Consider the following 19,685-nt stretch of genomic DNA (forward strand, 5'->3'; position numbering starts at 1 on the left):
ATCTCACTAGTGCCGACTAGGTACCATGATGACTGGTTAAAGGTTATACCTTAGGAGCTGAAGGTGCAGTTGAGTTAGTTATTAAGCTGTGACTTGCTAACATGGGGCTTAGCACAAGTGACTCCACTTGGGGCCAGTTGTCTCTTTTTAAACATCTCTCTGCTTAACACCCTCCACCCAGCATAGTCCATCTCTCCTATCTCGTGCTTAGGATTGTAAGAGGTCAGAAACTTCTGACACTGACAATACAACACAATGGTGCTGAAGTACAATTTAAGTTTTAAAGCCTAGAATTTCATAAAGTTACAAAGGTATTGATGGAAACTGCTCAAAGATTGCAGTCATTGGCAGATGAGGATCTGAGAGGCCCATTAACACATGAAGAGCTTCATGGAACCAATTAGGTACTTCATGGGTATGGCTAGAGGATCAGAGAGCTAACAGATTAAGAGAGGCCTTAAGGAAAACTGAGACCCTTGACTAACTTTTCAAAACTGACTGCCCTGTGGGAATGGTGTCTGTTTTATTATGCAGTCATATAAAGTTCAGGAAGGAAATATACATAAAACGATTCTAAGAATTAGCCCATAATTGCAATTGCACTTTGTTAAGAGATACTAGTTTTAGTAGTTTCGTTTTGCAGTTAGTTCCAATCAAACCTTTTCCACTATTTATATATGCAACTCTGGTCTCCACTTTAAGTAGGTTGACTCAAAGGGGCTTTTTCAGTTCTTTTTGGATAATAAGCACCTTTTAACTTATTTTTATCTGCCTCATCTTCCCTAACAGACGGCACACTCCTAGGGCAAACAGTGCTGAGACAAACAGAAATGCCATGTCATCATCTCATGGGACGGTGGGGGCGGATATGTGTGAGTCACCAGTGAAGCCTGTGCAGACCCATAACCCTCAATTATTTGTTAAATGAAGGAGTCCTGGTGTATCCAGAGCTGTTGAAAGCAAAGACCCTCAGTGAGGGTCCCCAGCAATGAGGGGTGACTAGATGACCTCAGATACCCAGGCTGTTGCCCTCAGGTCCATCCAGGTTTTTCAGGCATTGGCCGTGATCTCCACAAATCTGGAGTGCTTGCAGGACAGGACTGGGTGGAGGACACAAGAATGACAAGGATGATCAAGGATGCTCAGGTAAGGAGAGGCAGAGGCCCCAGCTGGCCTCCTCCCCTCAAGCTGTTAAGGCGGCTCTAGGTGCTCTGGTTCATTCCTGCTTGGTATGGTTCAGAATTTTTTAAGAGTGAGCTTCATAACCAGACTGAATGATGGAGCTTTTCCCAGTCCAAGGGAGGGTGTCTGGAAAGAGGTTAACGTCCTCCTTGGGAGTGGAGGAGGGAACAGCAGATTGGCACCAATGTTCACCCCAGCTCCAGGCACTGACTGCTCTGTAAGGAACCACCAAACCTAGCAGTGGAAAAGAGCAAGGTCAGGTGCTGCAAGGCCTTTCCGTTCAGCCCTCCTTTCACTGACCAGATTGGGTTAGCAGAGCCCTCAGGCCCGAGATAGTCCCGAAGTTAATGCCTCAGAACTGCATGGGGATGGGTGGAGAGCAGTGTACATGTGAGGCATGGCCTTGAACACATCTCTGGTGGGAACACCTGATGTGCTAGCAGTTTCTTCAAGCTCCTGGGAACATGGCCTTTGCTGCATCCCTGGCAGACTCATAGGGAGCTGTGGTTAATAAAGTGTCTCCATTTTAAATACCTTGATTTGTAAGTCTCCAAGGAAGCATGCATGAAAGGAGGGCAGAGAACTGAACCTCAGGAATACCAATATTTAGGAAGCAGGGAGAGGACTGTCAGGAAAAGTCCCTGAAGGCCAATTGAAGAGGTGTAAGAGTCAGCAGGAGGTTTATTAAGGTTACCCTGTTGTAAAGTGCTTTGAGAAGGAATGCTTTGGGGCAGGGTCTGGGGTGTATGGCTAGTACTTAGGGACATCTGAGAACAGTGTTAGAGGGGCAATAGGAGCTTCTGAGCTGGTTGATCAAGTCAGATGAAAAATCATACCCTGGAGGTGCCAAAGGAGGGAGGTCACGTCCCAAGGGCTGACAGGGAGGGACCTCAAGAGTGGGAGCTGCCCCCAGTCAAGAATGTATGCTAGTGGGTACCACCTTCTGGGTGACTTGAAAGAACCTGCAGTTCTAGGGACTGACCTTCCAAATGGCAACAAAGTACAACAGGGGAACCATTTACAACTAACACTTATCTATTTTAACTTGTGTGACAAAGCCTTAATATGTTTGGCTACCTTGGGCTCCATTAGCATTGGAGATGGCAGGGAGGATCATATGAATGCAAGGTCTTCGCTTCCTTTTCCAACCACGGACTCTAGGATCCTCATGGTGGCTCTCGTGCTAGATAGAGCACACAACCTGGGCCCAGGCCTCTGCCTCAGACATCTATGCTACAGAGGTAAGGGCCACCTGGCTCTGCCTCCCCTGTTCCTCAGCCTGGAGAGTGGGTCTACATCTTGCAGTTCGGTGTGTAATCTGGCACCTCAGCAAAGTGAGGCCACCTCAGTCTCCACAGGGCACAGGAGTTCTTAGCTGCCATCTCCTCAAACCCAACAAGCAGTTTCTTTCTGACCCCCTTTCATTGCTTTTATATAATTTTAAAGCATCAGTACACCTGCAGACCTGCCTCCATTAAAAAAATTTTAATCCTTTAATAAAGTACATACATGAACTTTAAAGTCTTTGAGTAGTGATACATTTGTAATTTATTGTAAAACTCAGATCAGAATGCTTCAAAGTCAAAATTTTATCTCTGTAAGGTGGAGGACATGAGGTGGGGCCAACTGTCTTCTAGTTTTAAGATATGGTAAAATAGAATGTCTGCCAGCTGCCAGCAGCCAGAGACAGAAATGCCATCTCATCTCATGAACAGTGGGGAGGGGAGCATTTACTTAACACCCACCTTCAACCTCCTCTTCTGGCAAGTGCTCTGCTCTAGATGAGGAAATGCTCAGTTCCTCACCCACCCACCGGCGTCTCAGCTGGTGCTGCGGGCCTGGGATTCCAAACCCAGGTTCTCTCCACCAAACTAGTGGTTTTGAAACTGGCTCTTGTGGCTGTGCTTCAGGGGATCCCTGAAAACACTTCAAAGATCATATTAAATATTAAAAATCATCTCTAATATGTACACTCAATGATAAAACACATTAGCTTAGACTGCCTGAGACCTCACAATAAGGTGTCTGTAGCTGCCTCTGTGTAGGCTTCTCAGAGGTCAGCGATGCAGAGGGTGCTAGCCTGGTGCCTGGATCACCATGCCCAGCTGCAACTCAATGCTAGTGGCTCTCACTGTAGAATAACTTGAGTGCTTATTTATAATCGTTGGGTGTTTCTTACTAATCTATGGAGGATAAGGATTTAAAGCAGGTATTGAATATTCTCCCCTATTAATCCTTTTTTTCAAGCATCTACTTCACTTTTGTCAGTAACCAGAGATTGCAGGCAAGCTGTGACTATTACCATTTGCAGCCACTTACCTATTTACAGTAAGGATTTTTTTCCTGTATCCTACAAATTCAGAAATAAATTGGAGGCTGAGACCGTTCACAACTAATCCATTTGCAGTAGTAAAAAGGCACCCCCCCCCCCCATCCCACTAATTTAAGACAATGTCACTACTTAGTTCAGGCTACTGTTATATATTTGGAAGGTTAAAAACAAAAGCAATGATTATAATACCAAAACCTTTTAATTTTGGTTAGAAGGGAGAAGGCTCCCAGTTTTAAGCCTTTTGGTGTCAACTACTAAGCTCTTCTGTGAGATTTTTGGCTTGGCTAGCTCAAAGATAAGCAGGTTAAAATAGCTATCTAAGGCTGTCTTCTGGAAGCCCAAGAGCACTGGAAGGTGGTGGAGGTGGAGTCAGGCAAGGTTTCCTATTCAGATTTTGTTGTTAATTCATTGACAACCTTAAGTCTTTACCACTCCCTGAGGGTCAGTTTCCCTCAATGAAAAAACCAGGACTTTGAATTAAATCGATCACTTTCAGACTTTTATTTTAAGCACCAAAACCTTTCTTCAAATCATATCTTACTTGTAAGTCTAATACTTGAATGGGCCTGGGGGCTCCCTCCCCACAAAACAGCGCAAAAACCACAAAACTACATGATCTATAAGGCCCCTTCCACCTGTAAATGTCAGGATTTCAAGTCCATTACCTCCAAAACACAAACGCTGACCCCTGCTGTCCCTTCCTGGCCAGGCCCCTCCCTCCTCTCCTGGACCAACTAAGGGGCCTAGTTGACTCATCCCCAGCACCTAATACACTGGTCATAGCACTGACTAGAGAACCACAGTGGCAGCCGGAATCCAGGGGCTGAACAACCGTTTGTGGGTGAAAATGACAAATTTATTTCGTTTACATGGTCACTGAGGCTACAGCAAAATCAACACTGTTACAATAGGCAAGCACTACTGTCTGCAGCAACACACAGCACATTTCTTAAACAGCATCCGAGCCTCATAGGTTACGTTTGCATAAAAAAAAAAATGTATGAACCAATCAGGAAGCAGTTAAAGGCCCATTTTAAATGCCAATGCCAAACAAATTTCACTGGAAATACAATTAAATGCAACTGCCAGGAGCACTGTAAGAAAAGGTGACCCAAATTGGGCAGGAGAGAAAAGACCGGAAGTGGTAAATAAAATACAATAGCAAAAACCTTGTGATTCCTGTTGGGGGCTGGGAGGGTCCTTCCCCTCATGCCTCTGAACGTGGGCCTAGCTTAGAAGAGGCCTGTTCCACCGGGGAGGCAGCTGGTACCTGTGCAAAATGTGCAGATGGTGAACTGCATACAGAGGAGAGGAACAAAGTGTCAGTGTGGTTATGTGCTGGGGACAGCGGACCTTGTGTTTTAAGAATCAAAGGCTTAGGAGGGTCACCTCTTACAGCTAGAAGCGTCTCAAACATTCTAGGCTGGCCCTCACGATACCTTGTCAGTAACCTCAACTTAGGACAAATGTTCTTAGAAAACGTGACTAGAAATTAAATCCTAGGATTCCTGCCATGTCACTCAAAACCGCAAACGGAGAGTCAGTCACTGCTCCACAACCTAGGGCTCATTTTCAACTGCTGTTAGCCTATCCTCACCGAATTCAAGTGGATACAGGTGCAGCCCGGGGGTCAGATCACTTGAACGGGCACTAGCTAAATGAATTCCTGCAACAGCACCTTCAAATCCACCCTCATGCTTAAAGGATCAGTAGAGGTCAGGGCTAGAGTTAACAACTTCAGCAAACACGGAATCTCCCAGCCTCATGCACAGCAGCTAAAGTCTATCAGCCATTTCAATAGCCTGTAATCTTATTCTAGGGTGTACCCTCGATTCCCATTTCAGTATTTTTTAATAGCTGGATATTTAACAGGTCTTCTGGCACCATTTTGTTCATTCTCTGTCAAATCTGCCACAGCTTTTTAAGTCTTAGAATATACTTTGCTAACATAGAAATGAATAGTGAACATAATAGCAAAGTAAAGAAAAACTTTTCTGTACATCCTCACTAGAAAATCCCAGTGGATTAAGGTAGCCCTATCTTTTGGACTGAGATTAAGGCCAGAGTCTGGAAAGAAGGGGAAAACTGAGAAAATGCCAGGATAAGAAAGTTCGGAGGAGGACATCCTGGCAGCTCAAGATCACTGTTTAGTCCCCCATTGCTTCACACCAAATTCCTCCATGTGGGGTCCTCAGAAAGCCAGCCTTGCCCTTGGAAAACCACCTCTGTCAGCACCTGGCCATCTCCCACGTCACTTCCTTAGCCTGAGATGCACACTGTGCAGGTCTTCTCAGCACGCTGACTCTTCATCTTCCCACCCCCAGCAGCTCCACATCTATGGGCCCCTGACAGCCTTGCTAGGTTCTGCTAGTGTTTTAACTGGCAGAGGGCTGAACCCTTAGAGATTAGAAACAGGAGCTGTGTGTGGACAGACATTGGCTAGGACACACTCATTTTTACAGTCTGAATATGGCCCTCCCGATAGCAGCTGAAGTGGCACCTTCTCCTTCCAGAGAACAGGCTAATTCTCAAACACCCGCGGATGGCACTCTCAGCTTTCAGACTAGTATCATTTGAGCTGTTTATATACTTTGTGTTCATGTACTTTAGGCAGAGAATACATCCAGAAAGTGACCCTGGAAAGCCTGCCCCAGAGTGGAGGCCCTCAGGGAGGCCCAGAGCTGGGCACTAATCATACCCACCTTCCCTAGGGAGGAACTGCTTACTGTAGCTCTCCCACAGACCTGTGGGATGGGAAGAATGCCCCGTGGTGATGCAGGAGAAAGAAAATCCACCTCTGTGAAGAGCAAGAACTAGTCAAGAAGGGACTAGATGCTAGGGTCTTGCTTGGCTGGTTGCAGATCTAAAGAGAAGTTCAGCCCTCTCTACGGAGGGAGGAATGGGACCTACAGTTAGGCACATAATCCAATCACATCTGTTTCAGCTTCTGCCCCCCAAGGGCTCTCTGCTCTCCCATATGCTCTCATCCAAGAACAGACAGAAGCATTTCCAGCCACCTCCCCCTGCCCCAAGTCTTCCACACTCCACTGCATGCAGGGCTCTGTGCTTAACCACTGCTGCAGGTGCAGCTGGTGCTCCCCGGGTGTGGTGGGGTTAAGGAGCCAGAGCACAGGCTGCCCTGCGATCCATCAATCATCAGCAGTGACAGCGGGGGGAGGGGCGCACGTGGGGAGAGGAGCCTAGAGACCAGAGGTAGTTTTATTTACTATTGATGCTCAGTTCTCCAGATGAGAAAGAACCCCCGGTGTTAAGATGCCCAACTGCTTTGCCTTCTTAGTTTTGGAGATGTTAGGGACAAAACCATCAAGGAAATACATTTCAGTGCTTGGGCATTGTGCTGCGGCTCCTTGCAAAGGTCCAGAGTAGAACAGACACCTGTAGTTTTCCTTCGCCAAAGTTCAGTTTCCCGGCAGCACCTCCAATTGCTGCTGTTTAAGAAGGAAAAGGGATGAAGAGGGAATAAATCACAGGGCAAAGAATTGGAACGTGTTAGCAAATGCTACCATGCGGAACACTAAACTTTATTCACTTTATTTATATATTTAACAGTTCTAAAGTATTTACTTCTTGCTTTGACAAAAAATGAAAAATATAGGAGCACTGACTGACTCCTCTTTAGGAGAAAAGGGTTATATGTACAGCTACGGAGAGTTACGGTTCCTCCTTTACATACAAAGAAAAATATTAATAAAAAAGTGCTTCATTGATCGAAAAGGGCTAAGAGCTGCAAGCATTTATTCACACTGTACATCAGACCCAAGAAACCCGTATCATAACCTCTTGGCACCTGTCACTAGAACTGCACAATCTCGATTAGACTGACTTCTCCCTACCTGCAAGGCCAGACCACACAGAGTGCGGAGAAGAACTACACCCTGTTTCACTGAATTCAAACTCCGAGCGAGCAACCTGCTGCAACTGGGAAGTCAGGGACGTGCTCAGATGCTCTTGGCTTTGCCTGGACTGACAGCTCCAAGGAAGGCTCTGGGCCACGTCTTAACCACACAGAGGCACACACAGGAGCCAGCTTCCTGAGACAACTTCCCTTGGCCAGGGAATTGCTTCCAGAGGGTAAGAGAGTTCCCTGGCCTCACCCCCACCCACTCACCACAATCCGCCATTACCACTTAGCAGCTTTTAGCAGAGCCAAGCATGGCCCCTCCCTTGAGAGGGAGGGCAGGCACAAAACATGGATGCCAAGATTACAAAGCACAAACCTATAAACTCCTCTCCACCCTTCCCCACACTCACCTCTACCACAAATATTCTTGATTTAAGGCTCTTTTTGGACCACATCAAAGCTACTGAGGAAAGGTGCCCCAAATCTCCTACAGGCTGTGTCACTTCTCTAAAGAACCCTGCAGAGTCACCAAGTGGCCCCTCACTGCTGGCCAGCAGCACAGGAACAGGGCAGGGGGACTGCTGGGGCCTTCCCACTGCCCCAGGAAGGGAAGGAGAAGGAAGGCTGATTGTATGGGACATACTCCCTTTTCCAGACGCGCACTCTGAAAAGCTGATTTACCCCTTAAGGGGGAGATCCATGATTTGTTTGGTTTGGGAATGGGACATTTTTGGAACCCTGAGTCTGGATTTCCCTGTGCTGGTCAAGGAAAAGAGATTGTTTTGGGGGACCAGGCCCCGGCAGGGGCTTCTAGGTACACCCGGGCTCAGGGAAGGCTTTGGCCTTGGCCATGGCAGCAGGACCACTGCACTCTGGCCAGTCTGTACTCCTATGCCTGAGGGTGGGAAGCACTACACAGCCTGGCTGAGGGAGGCATACTCATGACAGCGAAGGGAACCCTAAACCATCTGGGTCGAGTTAAAAACAGAATCCCATGCGAGACAGAACAATGCTGGCCACCCCGATTCCCTGGCCCTCTCGCTTGCCTCAGGACAACAAACACCTTCCTTCCCCAAAGCAAGGCTCAGAAGGGTTACGTTTTATTATGTGCCCCTCCCTCCAAATGCCAATCCCATTTATCTGTGAGGTGGAACTGGCCCGGCTCCTGTGAGGAGGCAGAGGGCACTTGGGACAGTCTGTTAGGAAGATGCTTCAGCCTCCTCAGCAGCACAGGTTTTTCAAATCAGCTCTGATGTGACAATGGCACGAGGAATGGTCACAAACAACAGCCCCAGCTTTCTTCCCCACTAGCTCAGGCCTCCACTCCTGACTCTGACCAGCCTCTCTCCGTCCTGAGGAACCAAGCCAACCCTCAGCATCATGGGACAACAGGTGGCTCAACAGTCACAGAGGGCTGGCAACCTCTGGTCTTCCATTAAAAAAAAAAAAAAAAAATTTTTTTTTTTTTTTTTTTTTTTTTAAGACAACCAGTAGACTTTCTTTCTTGGAAGCAGAGGAAGGATGGAAAAGGGAGAGGGAAAAAAACAAAACAGGAAATAAAAATCAATCTACAGTCCAGTGGTACATCCCAAATTTCTGTCACTCTGCACAGGTGGTTCCATGCCCCCATTCCAAAGTGCACGGGCCTCTCGGTCTGCCCAGGCTGTGGGCCTGTCAGAGGAACAGCAGCTTGGCCTCTGCCCGCCCCAGGTCACTGAGCTTCAGTTTGAAGTGGCAGCAATGGGCTTATCCAGTTCAAGGTCAATGCTGGAGCTTGTGGGATGTAGGCTGCTATAGCAAGACTTGCACACTCGACTGGGTTCAAAGAGCTGCTGGCTGGGAACTGGAACCTTCTGATTACAACAACTGGAGCAGAACACATTCCCACAATTCCTTGAGATGAGAAGAAGAAACAAAACAATGTTAGTTTCAGTAGCAGATATGGTGTAGGGAAACCAACTTCAGAAGACAGGACTTTGTTGTACGTCCTTCGGATGTGCTAGAGATTCCTCCAACAATGAACTGTTCATTTCTCTAGCCCAGGAACAAGCCAAGCAGAGAGGGGGGGATCCCTACCTAGCATAGTCGCACGCCACTGTGACTTTAGGGCCAAGGACAGTTGGCTGCCTCACCATTATGGCTCAAGATTACCAGGTGCACAGGAAGATGTTCAAGAGAGATCCATGAGAACAAAAGGGCCCAGGGCAGGAGTAGCTGCTAGCTCACTGGGTAAGTTCTGGCCCAGAAAACCCACTTGGCCACACCCACCTGGGCAATGGCCTTTGTGTAACTTGTGGTCACAGAGAGGCCAGAGTCCAATGGAACTACCTCCGAGCCCCTCAGAGGAGACAAACTACCAAGCCCAGCCGGGGAGTGAGGAGCCTTGCCCAACGGGCTACTCCTCCAGAGGCTCGGAGGCAGGGTCATGGAGAACAGACTATTGTCACCAAGGACTGCCCTGCTGCCAGCATGCAAAGCCAGAAGACAAGCAACCAGTGACGCATGCTCAGGGTGAAAGGACAAGAGCACAAATGAACACACGTGCACAAACACCCCCCTTATTAGATAGGTGTCAGTCAATTATGGCTCACTCCCCTGCCTCCGTGCATCTCCAGGGAATATCAGAGCTCCGCCCAAAGGCCTGACTGTACCCAGGCCCCTCTCTCCTCCTCCACTTGAAAGCCCAGCTATGATGTGTCTGTGCAGCACAGGTGCACATCCAAACAGCTACCCTTCACAGCTAAGAGGAAAGGGACTGGCAGAGGATGAGTTTCTGCCCACCTTACAACCCCACTCTGCTAGGACCTTAAGTACAAATCAATCTCAATAAAACCAAGAACGGGAGACTTCAAGGAGCCTGAAGTCGCCCACCAAAGACTTGGGGAAAACAGGTGAAGGGATATCCTCCTCCTCCTCGGCCAGCATCACTCACTACCTTTTCATTTATGCTCCTCAGAATGCAAACCCACTGCTGGATTAAGGACCACCTGGACACAGAGGAGAAAATACTAAATACCCTTTGCAGACCAAAAACAAACAAACAAAAAACCACAAGGAGAAGGCTATACATGGGGCAATGGAAGGACAGAGAACCAAAACAAACACACACAACTTCATCTTCTAGAACGCAGTAAGCACTCACGTTTCTGAAAAACATGAGTCAGCAAGAACCTGCGGTTACACAAAAAAAACTACCTAAATCTATTTCTGAACATCTACATTTATTTATCATACCTGTTGGAGTTCATCCTGACATGAATTTCATCAGTTAAGCTTTTCTATCTGGTTTCTTTCAGGGGATCCTAACAGACCCTAAGTGGAACCTCCCACTAAAGTCTTCCATGCTAAAACAGTTCTCTGGGAAGACCACCTCTGTTCAGTCTCACTCTCTTTTTAAAAAACAGAAGCAGCAATGCTGTCTGACTTGGAGGTCATGAAGCATCATTCTAGCATTCCACTCAATGACTAACCCAAAGGAAATAGCTCTGAAAGCCCAACTGGCTACTCCACAAGACCAGCCCCAGCTGAGGCACTGCTTCTCAGTCACAAGCAAGATGGCTCGGTTGACCTGTGTGGGCAGAAAGAGAGTGCATGACTGCAGCCTGACTTGGCCCTCATAGTCTCCTCAGTCAGCTGCTTTGGATTCCCCCCAATCCCACCTGTCTGCCTGCACTCCCAGCCCCCGGCTTTATCCCAATGAGTGCAGAGAGGGGGAAATGGCAGTGTTAGTGTGGAGAAGTTATTGTAGATGTGTAGACATCACAGACAGGTTGTTGTAAATGCTCACCACGTTTGATCAACACGGTCAGTGTCCCTGCAAGGAGGGGAGAGAGAGCTCAGAGAAGCCAACCAAAGTCATTCGGGCTTGGGGCGCAGGGCGGGGAGATACACAGTCTTAGAAGCATCATTTCTAGACAAAGAAGTGGTTCCATTTTCTACCTGGGTTCACTTATGTGGGTGAACTATGTCAGGATTCAGATAAACATCCTATCCCAAGAACACTGAACATCCTCCAGTCAGCTACCACCCCAGTTGGGGCAAAACATCCCTAGCAACTAACTACCCCAACCAAGAAGAAAGAAAGAAAGTCAGGAGCCTTAAGGATTGAACACTGTGTCCTCAGCTATCCCCACTAGTCCCCGCAGCTAGATCTCATCACTACTGGCACAAGAAAAACAAGTTTGGGGTCAGGGAGCAAGGTAAGGAGTAGGCAAATGAAGTTCCCTGCCCACAGCAGGAAAACTGTTTTTGCCAATAGCAGCCATGTTGAATAGGAAGAAATTGTATTCTAGGAGTAAGAAATGGTAGTTTGGGTGGTGGCTGTTGCTCTGCTAATCCAGGAAGCAAAGCAAAAGGGGACATCATTTGCACATTTCAAAATTTTATCATGATCACTCTGAACTAGAAATAAGACCCAAATGCAAACACCAATCTCAGAGGCACAAAAGACGAGCTGGCGTCCTGTAGACCCCAGGGTCTGCCTCAGATGAACACTGCCAGCCAGATCCCTGCACCTCTCCAAGCTGCAGGCACTGAGGGCCAAAATGTAGCCTCCACACCCTGGCCCACCCACCACACCCCCCAACGGCACCTGCAGTGGTGCTTCCTGCTGGCGAGCCAGAAGGCGCTGTCGCACGCGTAGCAGTGGGCGGCCAGGTGGTCAGGGAGCCAACGGGTCATCTGTAAAACAGATGGGACCAGGTTAGTGACGGGAGATGAGCCATCCAGCTGGAGCCGGCAAGAGCCATGCTGGGGGCAGCAAGAGTCACAAGAACCATACTGGCTCTGGTGGCACCAGCCCAGCAGGTCTGATGTCAGCAGTACAAGAAAGGCGTCCAAATCGTTTCCCTAGAGGGGACTCCAAACTCCCCTGAGATAAAGTATCAGGCAGCAGCAAACACCCTGGGTCACTATGAGAGCTGGCAAGGCTCCAGTCCACAGAGGCAATGAGAGAGGACCACTTTGTTGAGTCTCCCTGGCTCAGAAATTCTAGGCTTGATGGGGATTCACAGGCGCTGAGATTCACAGAGGCTCAAGGCTAAGCGTGCTATGAGGTCGTTCCTTGGCCAGGGGCATGGGACAGGGATAGGGGTGGAGAAAAACCATAAAACAGTTGCATGGACGGCACTCAGAACAGGGGCTGAGCCTGTACCTCTGTGTCCTGTTTATCCACCTGCTCCCAGCTGGCTTCAGAGAAAATCTCTGTGCTGCAGCGAGACAAACAGTTCTGATCCAGATTGCTTTCCGAGTCGGGGATTGAAGTCTGTTGGCAAACAAACACAGCTGAACAGAATGAACCTGGCTCCTCCCAGAAGAAGAAAGGGCTTGGAAAAGAAGGGAGCACCGGGGACTTTGGGTGGGCCTGAGTGTTAGGGCTGCCAGATCTCTGGTGCATCAGCCACCAAGAAATGGGTTGAGCAGGTGCAGAGACAGGCCTGAACTCAGGTGGAAGAGAGAGACACAGATCTAAGGCTGTGTGCAGTGACTCTGCAGTGCACAGATGGGCCCTGGGTTCCAGGAAGTGAGTGGGGCAGAAGTGACCAGGATGGAGTGTGAACTCTGTGAGCTGCTCCAGTGAGTCTGTTAATCCAACCCTGCCACTTACATCTACATGTTGAAACTGAGTGCTTTGGGCATGTCCTCCTTTCTCTGAAGGACTCTTTGGGAAAATGAGAAATCATCATTAGTATGAAGGAAAAATGGAGAAGTCTGTTTGAATTGAAAGTCATTGGATGAGCCCGCCTTTAATGTACGCTGACTGCTTCAGAGCCAGGCTCACACATGTACGTGAACACAAGTCAGACCCAGCAAGTAAGGAGAGCACCTCCCTGAGAACCTCCCCTCACAGAGCCCCACTTCCAGTCACCAGGCCTCATCAGTGCTAACTCCTGGACAGTGCCAACACCAATACTTCTCCCCATTTCTACTTGCCATCATCACCTGCCAGAAGGCAGGTAGAAATATTTGTTCAACGAAACCTTCACAGCTACAGCCCATGTCTGGGGTGGGGGCGTGGTTTGGGGGGGAAGCTCACAGTTTACTAGCTACTGGGGTGTTTAGAACAGGCACTACAATTTGACAGGAATATCTGCCATTGCCATACTAATGTCATCCTACCCAAGAGTTTGTGTCCTTTCTTACAACATGATCCTCTCTCCAAAGAGATCTGACCAACCACATAGTGCTCTCTTATTCTAACTGTCTAAACAGGACACCCGTGGAAAGTTAAGAAAGGCGGGAAAGAACAGGCAGACTGCCGTTCACATGGCTGAGGCTGATCTCTAGCCTCTCAACAGGACTACTCTGCACCTTTCCAATTCTTTAGGAAATCTGTACTAATCACCAGGCACAAAGAGCACGCAGCCTCCGTGTGCCCTCTCCTTGGGCAGCTATGGAGGTACCATGGTCTACTCACCACTTCATCCCCAAAGTCCCCATTGAAGCGCAGGGAGCTGGTCAGGTACTGGCTCTCCAGGCGACTCCTCAGCTCCTGCACCTGTTTCTTCAAGGTCTCCACTTCCTGCTGGTGGCCTGACTCAATCTGACGCAGGCGCTGTTGGATAGTGTCCGTATACACAGGCATGCCATCATCGTCCAGGTGGCTGCGGGAAGGCTGGTCAGGGCTCCCCGTTGTAGACGGCCTCCCCGAGTGGCCGTGCAGCCACTTGTGGTGCAAGTTCCTCGAGTGTAAGTGGGCAGAGCTGCAGCTTGTGGCAGACAACTGGCGGCTCAGTGAGTCCTTGCTCCTACCAGCCTCCCCATTGGTGCAGTGCCCGTTGGGGGTGGGGTGCTTCTGCAGGGTGCTAAACCCTGGGGGCTGCTCTAAAGCCTTATTTTCGGTCTCCAGGGCACCATTGCACACAAGCCCCTCTTTACATTCGGCTAAAGGCAAGGCACAAGGAGAACGCGTGGGGCTGTGGGTGCTGCCAGGGGAAGTCCTATGTACCACAGATCCCACTTGGGGCCTCTCAGCTAGGCTCCTCTCTGAAGACTGCGGCTCCGTGGCTTGAGGAAGTATGTCCTTGCTACTGAACCAGCCACTGTTTACCAGGCAAGGTCTATGATGGCCTTCGGGCCCACTTTCTGACTTGACTTGACCTTCCATTAACATGTCCATTGAACTGTCCGTGTTTGGTCCTGTGGCCTCAAATGGGACTTGGGAGGGCAGCAGAGAACTTGACTGTGAGGTACCATAGCCAACTTTTACATCTACTGGGATTGGAAGAAATGCTTCCTCCCTATCTTCTGTGATAGCTCCTATTCGAGGCTGTTCCACAGGGACCTCATGGGTACGTTCTCCCCTGGGAGACTCCTGGAGAGAACAGGGGAGAATGCTGAGCCCACCCTGCTGCTCAGGAATACCCTGTGAGAACAGAGAAAGGCTAGTGCCTGGATGGTTTGTCAGAGCAGCATCACCCAGTTCTGGTTCTTGAGGAAGAATAATGGTTGAGCCCTCTAGGGTCTTCCCCCTGATTTCCTTTCCTAAGAGAGCCTCCTCTTCGACCTCCTGCATCTCAATGCTCCCTCTATGGGCAGGCTCCTCTATCCCACTCTCCTCTTTGGTGGCCTCTTGCAAAATGTTCTCCATCTGCCCCTCGGCCACTCCAGCTGCAACAGATAGCTCTGCGCCACCCAGCACTTTGGTTGGCTTCCCCAGGTTGTCAGGATCAAGAGGCTCCTCCCCAGGACCAGCCAGGCTGCTCAATTCCAGTGAGCGGCGATGCTCCTGCCACTTCTCATTCAGGCTCGGGTCACTGCTGCGCCGGTTGGCTAGAGGCACTGTGTTGTCACAGGCTGTGGTCAGATTGTCAAATGATCTAGTCTTTGGTAACCTAAACAAAAGGAGGTTGAGGGAAATGAGAATATGAGGCTGTTCAGAGGAAGCAGGAGACAATCGGTTTTAACGGGCAGTTGTTTCATAACTGGGTTCGTTGCAGCTACTTAAGAAGCTACAGCATCTCTAAAGTGAGGCTCAGACTGCTAGAAAGGCAAAGTTCCTTGGATGGGCCCTTCTTCTAGTTTGCAAATTTCCTCTCAGCCTCCCACCCCATGCTCCTACATACAAACTAACAGCAAATGCAACTTAAAAAAAAAAAAAACTTGGGGCACCTGGGTGGCTTAGATGGTCAGGCATCTGACTTCAGCTCAGGTCGTGATCTCACGGTTCATGGGTTTGAGCCCGTGTCGGGCTCTGTGCTGACAGCTCAGAGCTTGGAGCCTGCTTCAGATTCTGTGTCTCCCTCTCTCTGCCCCTCCCCCACTCACACTCTGTCTCTCTCAAAAATAAAACATTAAAAAAAATTTTTTTAATAAATAAAAAGTTCACAATATTGCCCTGTTTCTCAACAGAGCAAGCAAAGGAAAGTAAGCATTGTTGATTTTCTGCTATTACAATATTTTAAATTATTTTATTACTTGACAGTCTGAATCCAATAAAGTGAATTCTCATGTGGCAAAGCCAAACTTGCCATCATCTGACATTTGCCTTTCAAGCCCAAGAAGATAAAATCATGGCAGAAAGGCAGGAGCATAGAGCAGTGGCTGCAACTCAAGCCAGAAGGTCACAAGGAACCCAAAGGATCTGCTCCATCACTGAGAAACTGCTTGGTGCATGCAACAGTACAATGTAGTGACAGAGCCCAACACCCTTCAAGGAAATGAGGCTCTTATGGCCTTGTAGCCTGAAACCCTATACCTTCCCTGAGAAAACCTCAGAAATCTAAGAGAGATGTGTGGAGTCAGACAATGTCATGATCTCTGACCATGCCTTGGATGTGTCCCAACACAGAAATAACACCCACGCAGGACTTGAGGTCTTGGCATCAACCCTGGGCTCACCGGCTCAGAGGCGGATCATCAGGGCTGGTGCCAGGGGCTGGATATGGTGCACAGCTGTCGTCCACAGGCGTGGACGGGGATGGGCAGGGCAGGTACACTGCACTCCACAGCATCAGGTTACGCACGTGACATACAGGGTATAGCACCTGAGGAGAGAGCAGTGGGGATACAGGTTTAAACAACTCCTAACAAGTCTTTAGAAATGAGGGTCAAAAAGAGTCACCAAGCCAGAATACCCAACAGGTCTTGCCTTGTACCATCTGCGTTTCTCACCTCTTGTGGGCATGAAAATCTAAAAGGATTTTTAGAAATCTATTTCTCACAAATGATTTCTTAGGATTCCCTTTACTGAATGAATGACTCTTATATCGGCTCAATTCGTCCCCTCATCCAGTAAGTTATTCCACTGGATGATGACTGTGTTTCCTGGCACAAAAATGTGGCTTCAGAAGACACTGTCAAACCTGTTTTATAGGATCACTTAAACTAATCACATGAAAAGAAGGGAATTTTCTTCCTGTATTGTTACTTTCCCAGTAGACACAGTTGAAGGAAACAGAGAAGCAGTTAGCTTAAATCTTTTGATTGTTTAAATGTAGTGAGAAGCATATTAACAATCCAGCAAAGCAATATGACCTCTGATTAGCCAGCCTCCTTTTGACTTCTTTAGAATTTAAGATGCATTCTGACAAAAGGAACATTACCATGTATCAACACAGATGTGCAAGCCTCCTTTCCTCTGCTTAACAGAAGGTGTTCCTTTAAGGAACAAAGTCTTAAAGAGCCTGCCAGTTTTCCATGTGAGCAGGAAATCACACACACACATGCTAATGTCATACACGTTTTTCTGCTGAGACAGGAGCTGCAGTGGATATCCAGTGGATGACACTGGAAGGATGCTGGGGGCCTCTTGGCAGCTCCTTCTGAGCTATGAGGGGTGGCCAGGGGACAACTTAAGCGCCTCTTCCACTTGTTAGACAGAACATGCTAGGAGTAAGGTAAGCTCTGACAGAGGTGCCAGAAAAGATTTGTGTCTAGAGTGACAAAGTAGAGATGTGTATTAAATCAAACCAGAAGCAGGTCAGAGCTGCACCAGGAAACAAGCCTTTATAGGGACAGATGGAAAAAAGTGGAACCAACCAACCCAAAGACAACAGTGATGCCTTTGAGAAAACAGTCACTACTGAAAAAGGCTCCCACATGTCACCATCCCCAAATTCCTTCTTCTGATCAGAGAGGAAGGGCTGAAGGATACATACGGCTTCGGACTGAGAGGAATACAGTAGGTTTTTGAAAGCCTTGTTGCCTGCTCGAAGCAGCGACCACACGGAACATGTCCGCTCCTGAGTATGCTTTTCCCCTCTCTCCTTGGCGTTGTTGCACAGGAATGTTCCAAATAGGCAGGAATAGGTATGTTGCACCAGTTTCACCTGTAGGAGTCCAGAATCAAGCAATAGGGTGAGCAGTCTTTGGAGGAAGGTTAGCCCCGCTGAGCCACCCTTCCCCAACACCCCTGAGAACAGCTCAGAATTCATACTCGTTAAGGGTGGGGAAATCACATTAAGCCACACAAGAGCTGCCTTTTCACAGCACCAATCCCAGAGTGCCAACCCCAACCACCACCATTCCTGAGTCAAAAGAAACAAAGACAGATCGTCGGCACACCCATTCCTTTTGGACTTCCTGTCAACCTGGAAGTTCTAAGTTAACAGCCACACTCAAGAGCAACAGAGCATATAAACTGGGTACAGGAGCAAGTCAGTGTGCAATCCAAGGCTGAACTGAAAACTGAAAAACTCCAAACAACTTTTCACTCAACAGGTCATTAATGACTTTTCTGTGGGTCCTGGACAGCAACTATCCTGCCCTCATAGAGCTGGTTCTAGTTGTGGGGAAGGGGTGACCAATGCTGTGGACCACAGTAAGGCAGGGTAAGCAGGACAGGACACATGCAGGGCAGTAGGGGAAGGAAGTGAAAGAGCAAGTGGGTATCTGAGGGGGAAATGCTCCCAGCAGAGGCAATAGCCAGCACGTCTTGAGGTGCGTGTGTGCTTGCAATTTCCAAGGAACAGGAGGCCAGTGTGACCGAAGGATACTGCACAAGGAATGGAATGGTAGGAAATTAATGCAGACAAGAAACCGCTAGTATTGCTCTGCAGGCCACTTTAAGAACTATGACTAAATAACTAAATAACTGTGCCCTAAATAAATGGAAGGACTGAGTTGCCTGCCATTTGGTTAGGTGGAAGACCTCTTGGAAGATCAGATTTGGTGGTGGAAAGATATGGAAATCAAGAATCAAGCTTTGAACAGGAAAAGTCTGAAATACCATTAGGACATCCACATGGAGATACTGAGCAGTCACAGTTGGATATGTGAGTCTGGAGTTAGTGGAGAGATCTAAGCTGAAGACATTATTATAAACGTGGGAATCATGGAGAGTAATTACAGGTATCGGACTGGATGAAATCCCCCAAGTGGCAATAAGATACAGAAGTACCTTGGAGGCTAAGCCCTGGAGCATTCCAACATTCAGCAATGGGGAGATAAGGAAGAACAGGAGACAGACCAGCTAGTGAGGCAGGGAAGAAATGAGGGACAGTATGTGCTGGGAATCAACTGAAGAAAGGGTTTCAAGACTGGTGTGATTACACAGTGCCAAACAGTAAAACGAAGACAGTCTAAGATACAAACTGCCAGTTATAAAACAAGTCATGGAGATGTAATGCACAGCATGGTGACCACAGGTAGTAATACTCTATTGTATATTTGAAAGTTGCTAAGGGAGATCTTGAAAGTTCTCATCATAAGAAAAAAATGTGTGTGGTGATTGATGTTAACTACTTATTGTGATCATTTTACAATATATAAATACTGAATTATGTTGTATACCTGAAATCAATACTATGTTATATTGTCCATTATACCTCAATTTAAAAAAATGTTCTTCACAAGATGAAACTGAGAGCTGATTAATGGATTAATATGAAGGTCACAGCTCTGGTAAACTGGTGGGGTGAACACCCGACTAGAGCAGGTTTAAGAGGAAATAGGAAAAAAAGAATTTGAGACAGTAAATGCCAAAGACTTGAGGAGCTCTACCATGAAGAAATGAAATACAGAAAATGAGACAAATAGCTGGCAAGAGATGCAAGGCTGAGAAAGGGTTTTGAGGAGATGGGAGGCACTAGGCTATGTTTATGTATTAATGGCAACAATGCAGTAGAGAGGGAAAGGCTGGCGCCATGCAGCCGAGCAGAAGACAGGCAGTGGGAGCTGGGAGGGAAGAGCTGGAACACGGCAAGGGCAGGGAGTTCTCTGTCAAAGGAGGGGGGCAGGAAGTATGGAACACATGCAGGGGGGTTGGCCGATGGACTGGAGGGAGCAGAGGATATGCCATTCTTTTTCTTTTAAGATTTTAGCTTTAAGTAATCTCTACACTCAAGGTGGGACTCGAACTTACAACCCCAA

General features: G+C 48.0%; 1 protein-coding gene across 13 annotated transcripts in view; it reads right to left on the reverse strand.

The window, feature by feature from the left end:
- Window positions 1-7,035: 7,035 nt before the first annotated feature.
- The window catches only part of MTMR3 (myotubularin related protein 3), a 144,391-nt gene continuing 131,741 nt past the window's right edge, over window positions 7,036-19,685 (reverse strand). For 7 of the 13 annotated variants that reach the window (XM_027050698.2, XM_027050707.2, XM_027050701.2 and 4 more), the window contains 7 exons: window positions 17,474-17,644; window positions 16,215-16,360; window positions 13,792-15,208; window positions 12,529-12,639; window positions 11,968-12,056; window positions 11,164-11,190; window positions 7,036-9,269 (listed from right to left, as the gene is read on the reverse strand). In XM_027050698.2, the coding sequence (XP_026906499.1) occupies window positions 9,098-9,269; window positions 11,164-11,190; window positions 11,968-12,056; window positions 12,529-12,639; window positions 13,792-15,208; window positions 16,215-16,360; window positions 17,474-17,644 (2,133 nt within the window). In that variant the 3' untranslated portion in view covers window positions 7,036-9,097. The remainder of the gene's footprint in view (window positions 9,270-11,163; window positions 11,191-11,967; window positions 12,057-12,528; window positions 12,640-13,791; window positions 15,209-16,214; window positions 16,361-17,473; window positions 17,645-19,685) is intronic. The other 6 variants (XM_027050705.2, XM_027050703.2, XM_027050702.2 and 3 more) reach the window with 3 other exon arrangements.

Source organism: Acinonyx jubatus, chromosome D3, assembly GCF_027475565.1.
Source record: "Acinonyx jubatus isolate Ajub_Pintada_27869175 chromosome D3, VMU_Ajub_asm_v1.0, whole genome shotgun sequence".
Classification (NCBI taxonomy): domain Eukaryota; kingdom Metazoa; phylum Chordata; class Mammalia; order Carnivora; family Felidae; genus Acinonyx; species Acinonyx jubatus.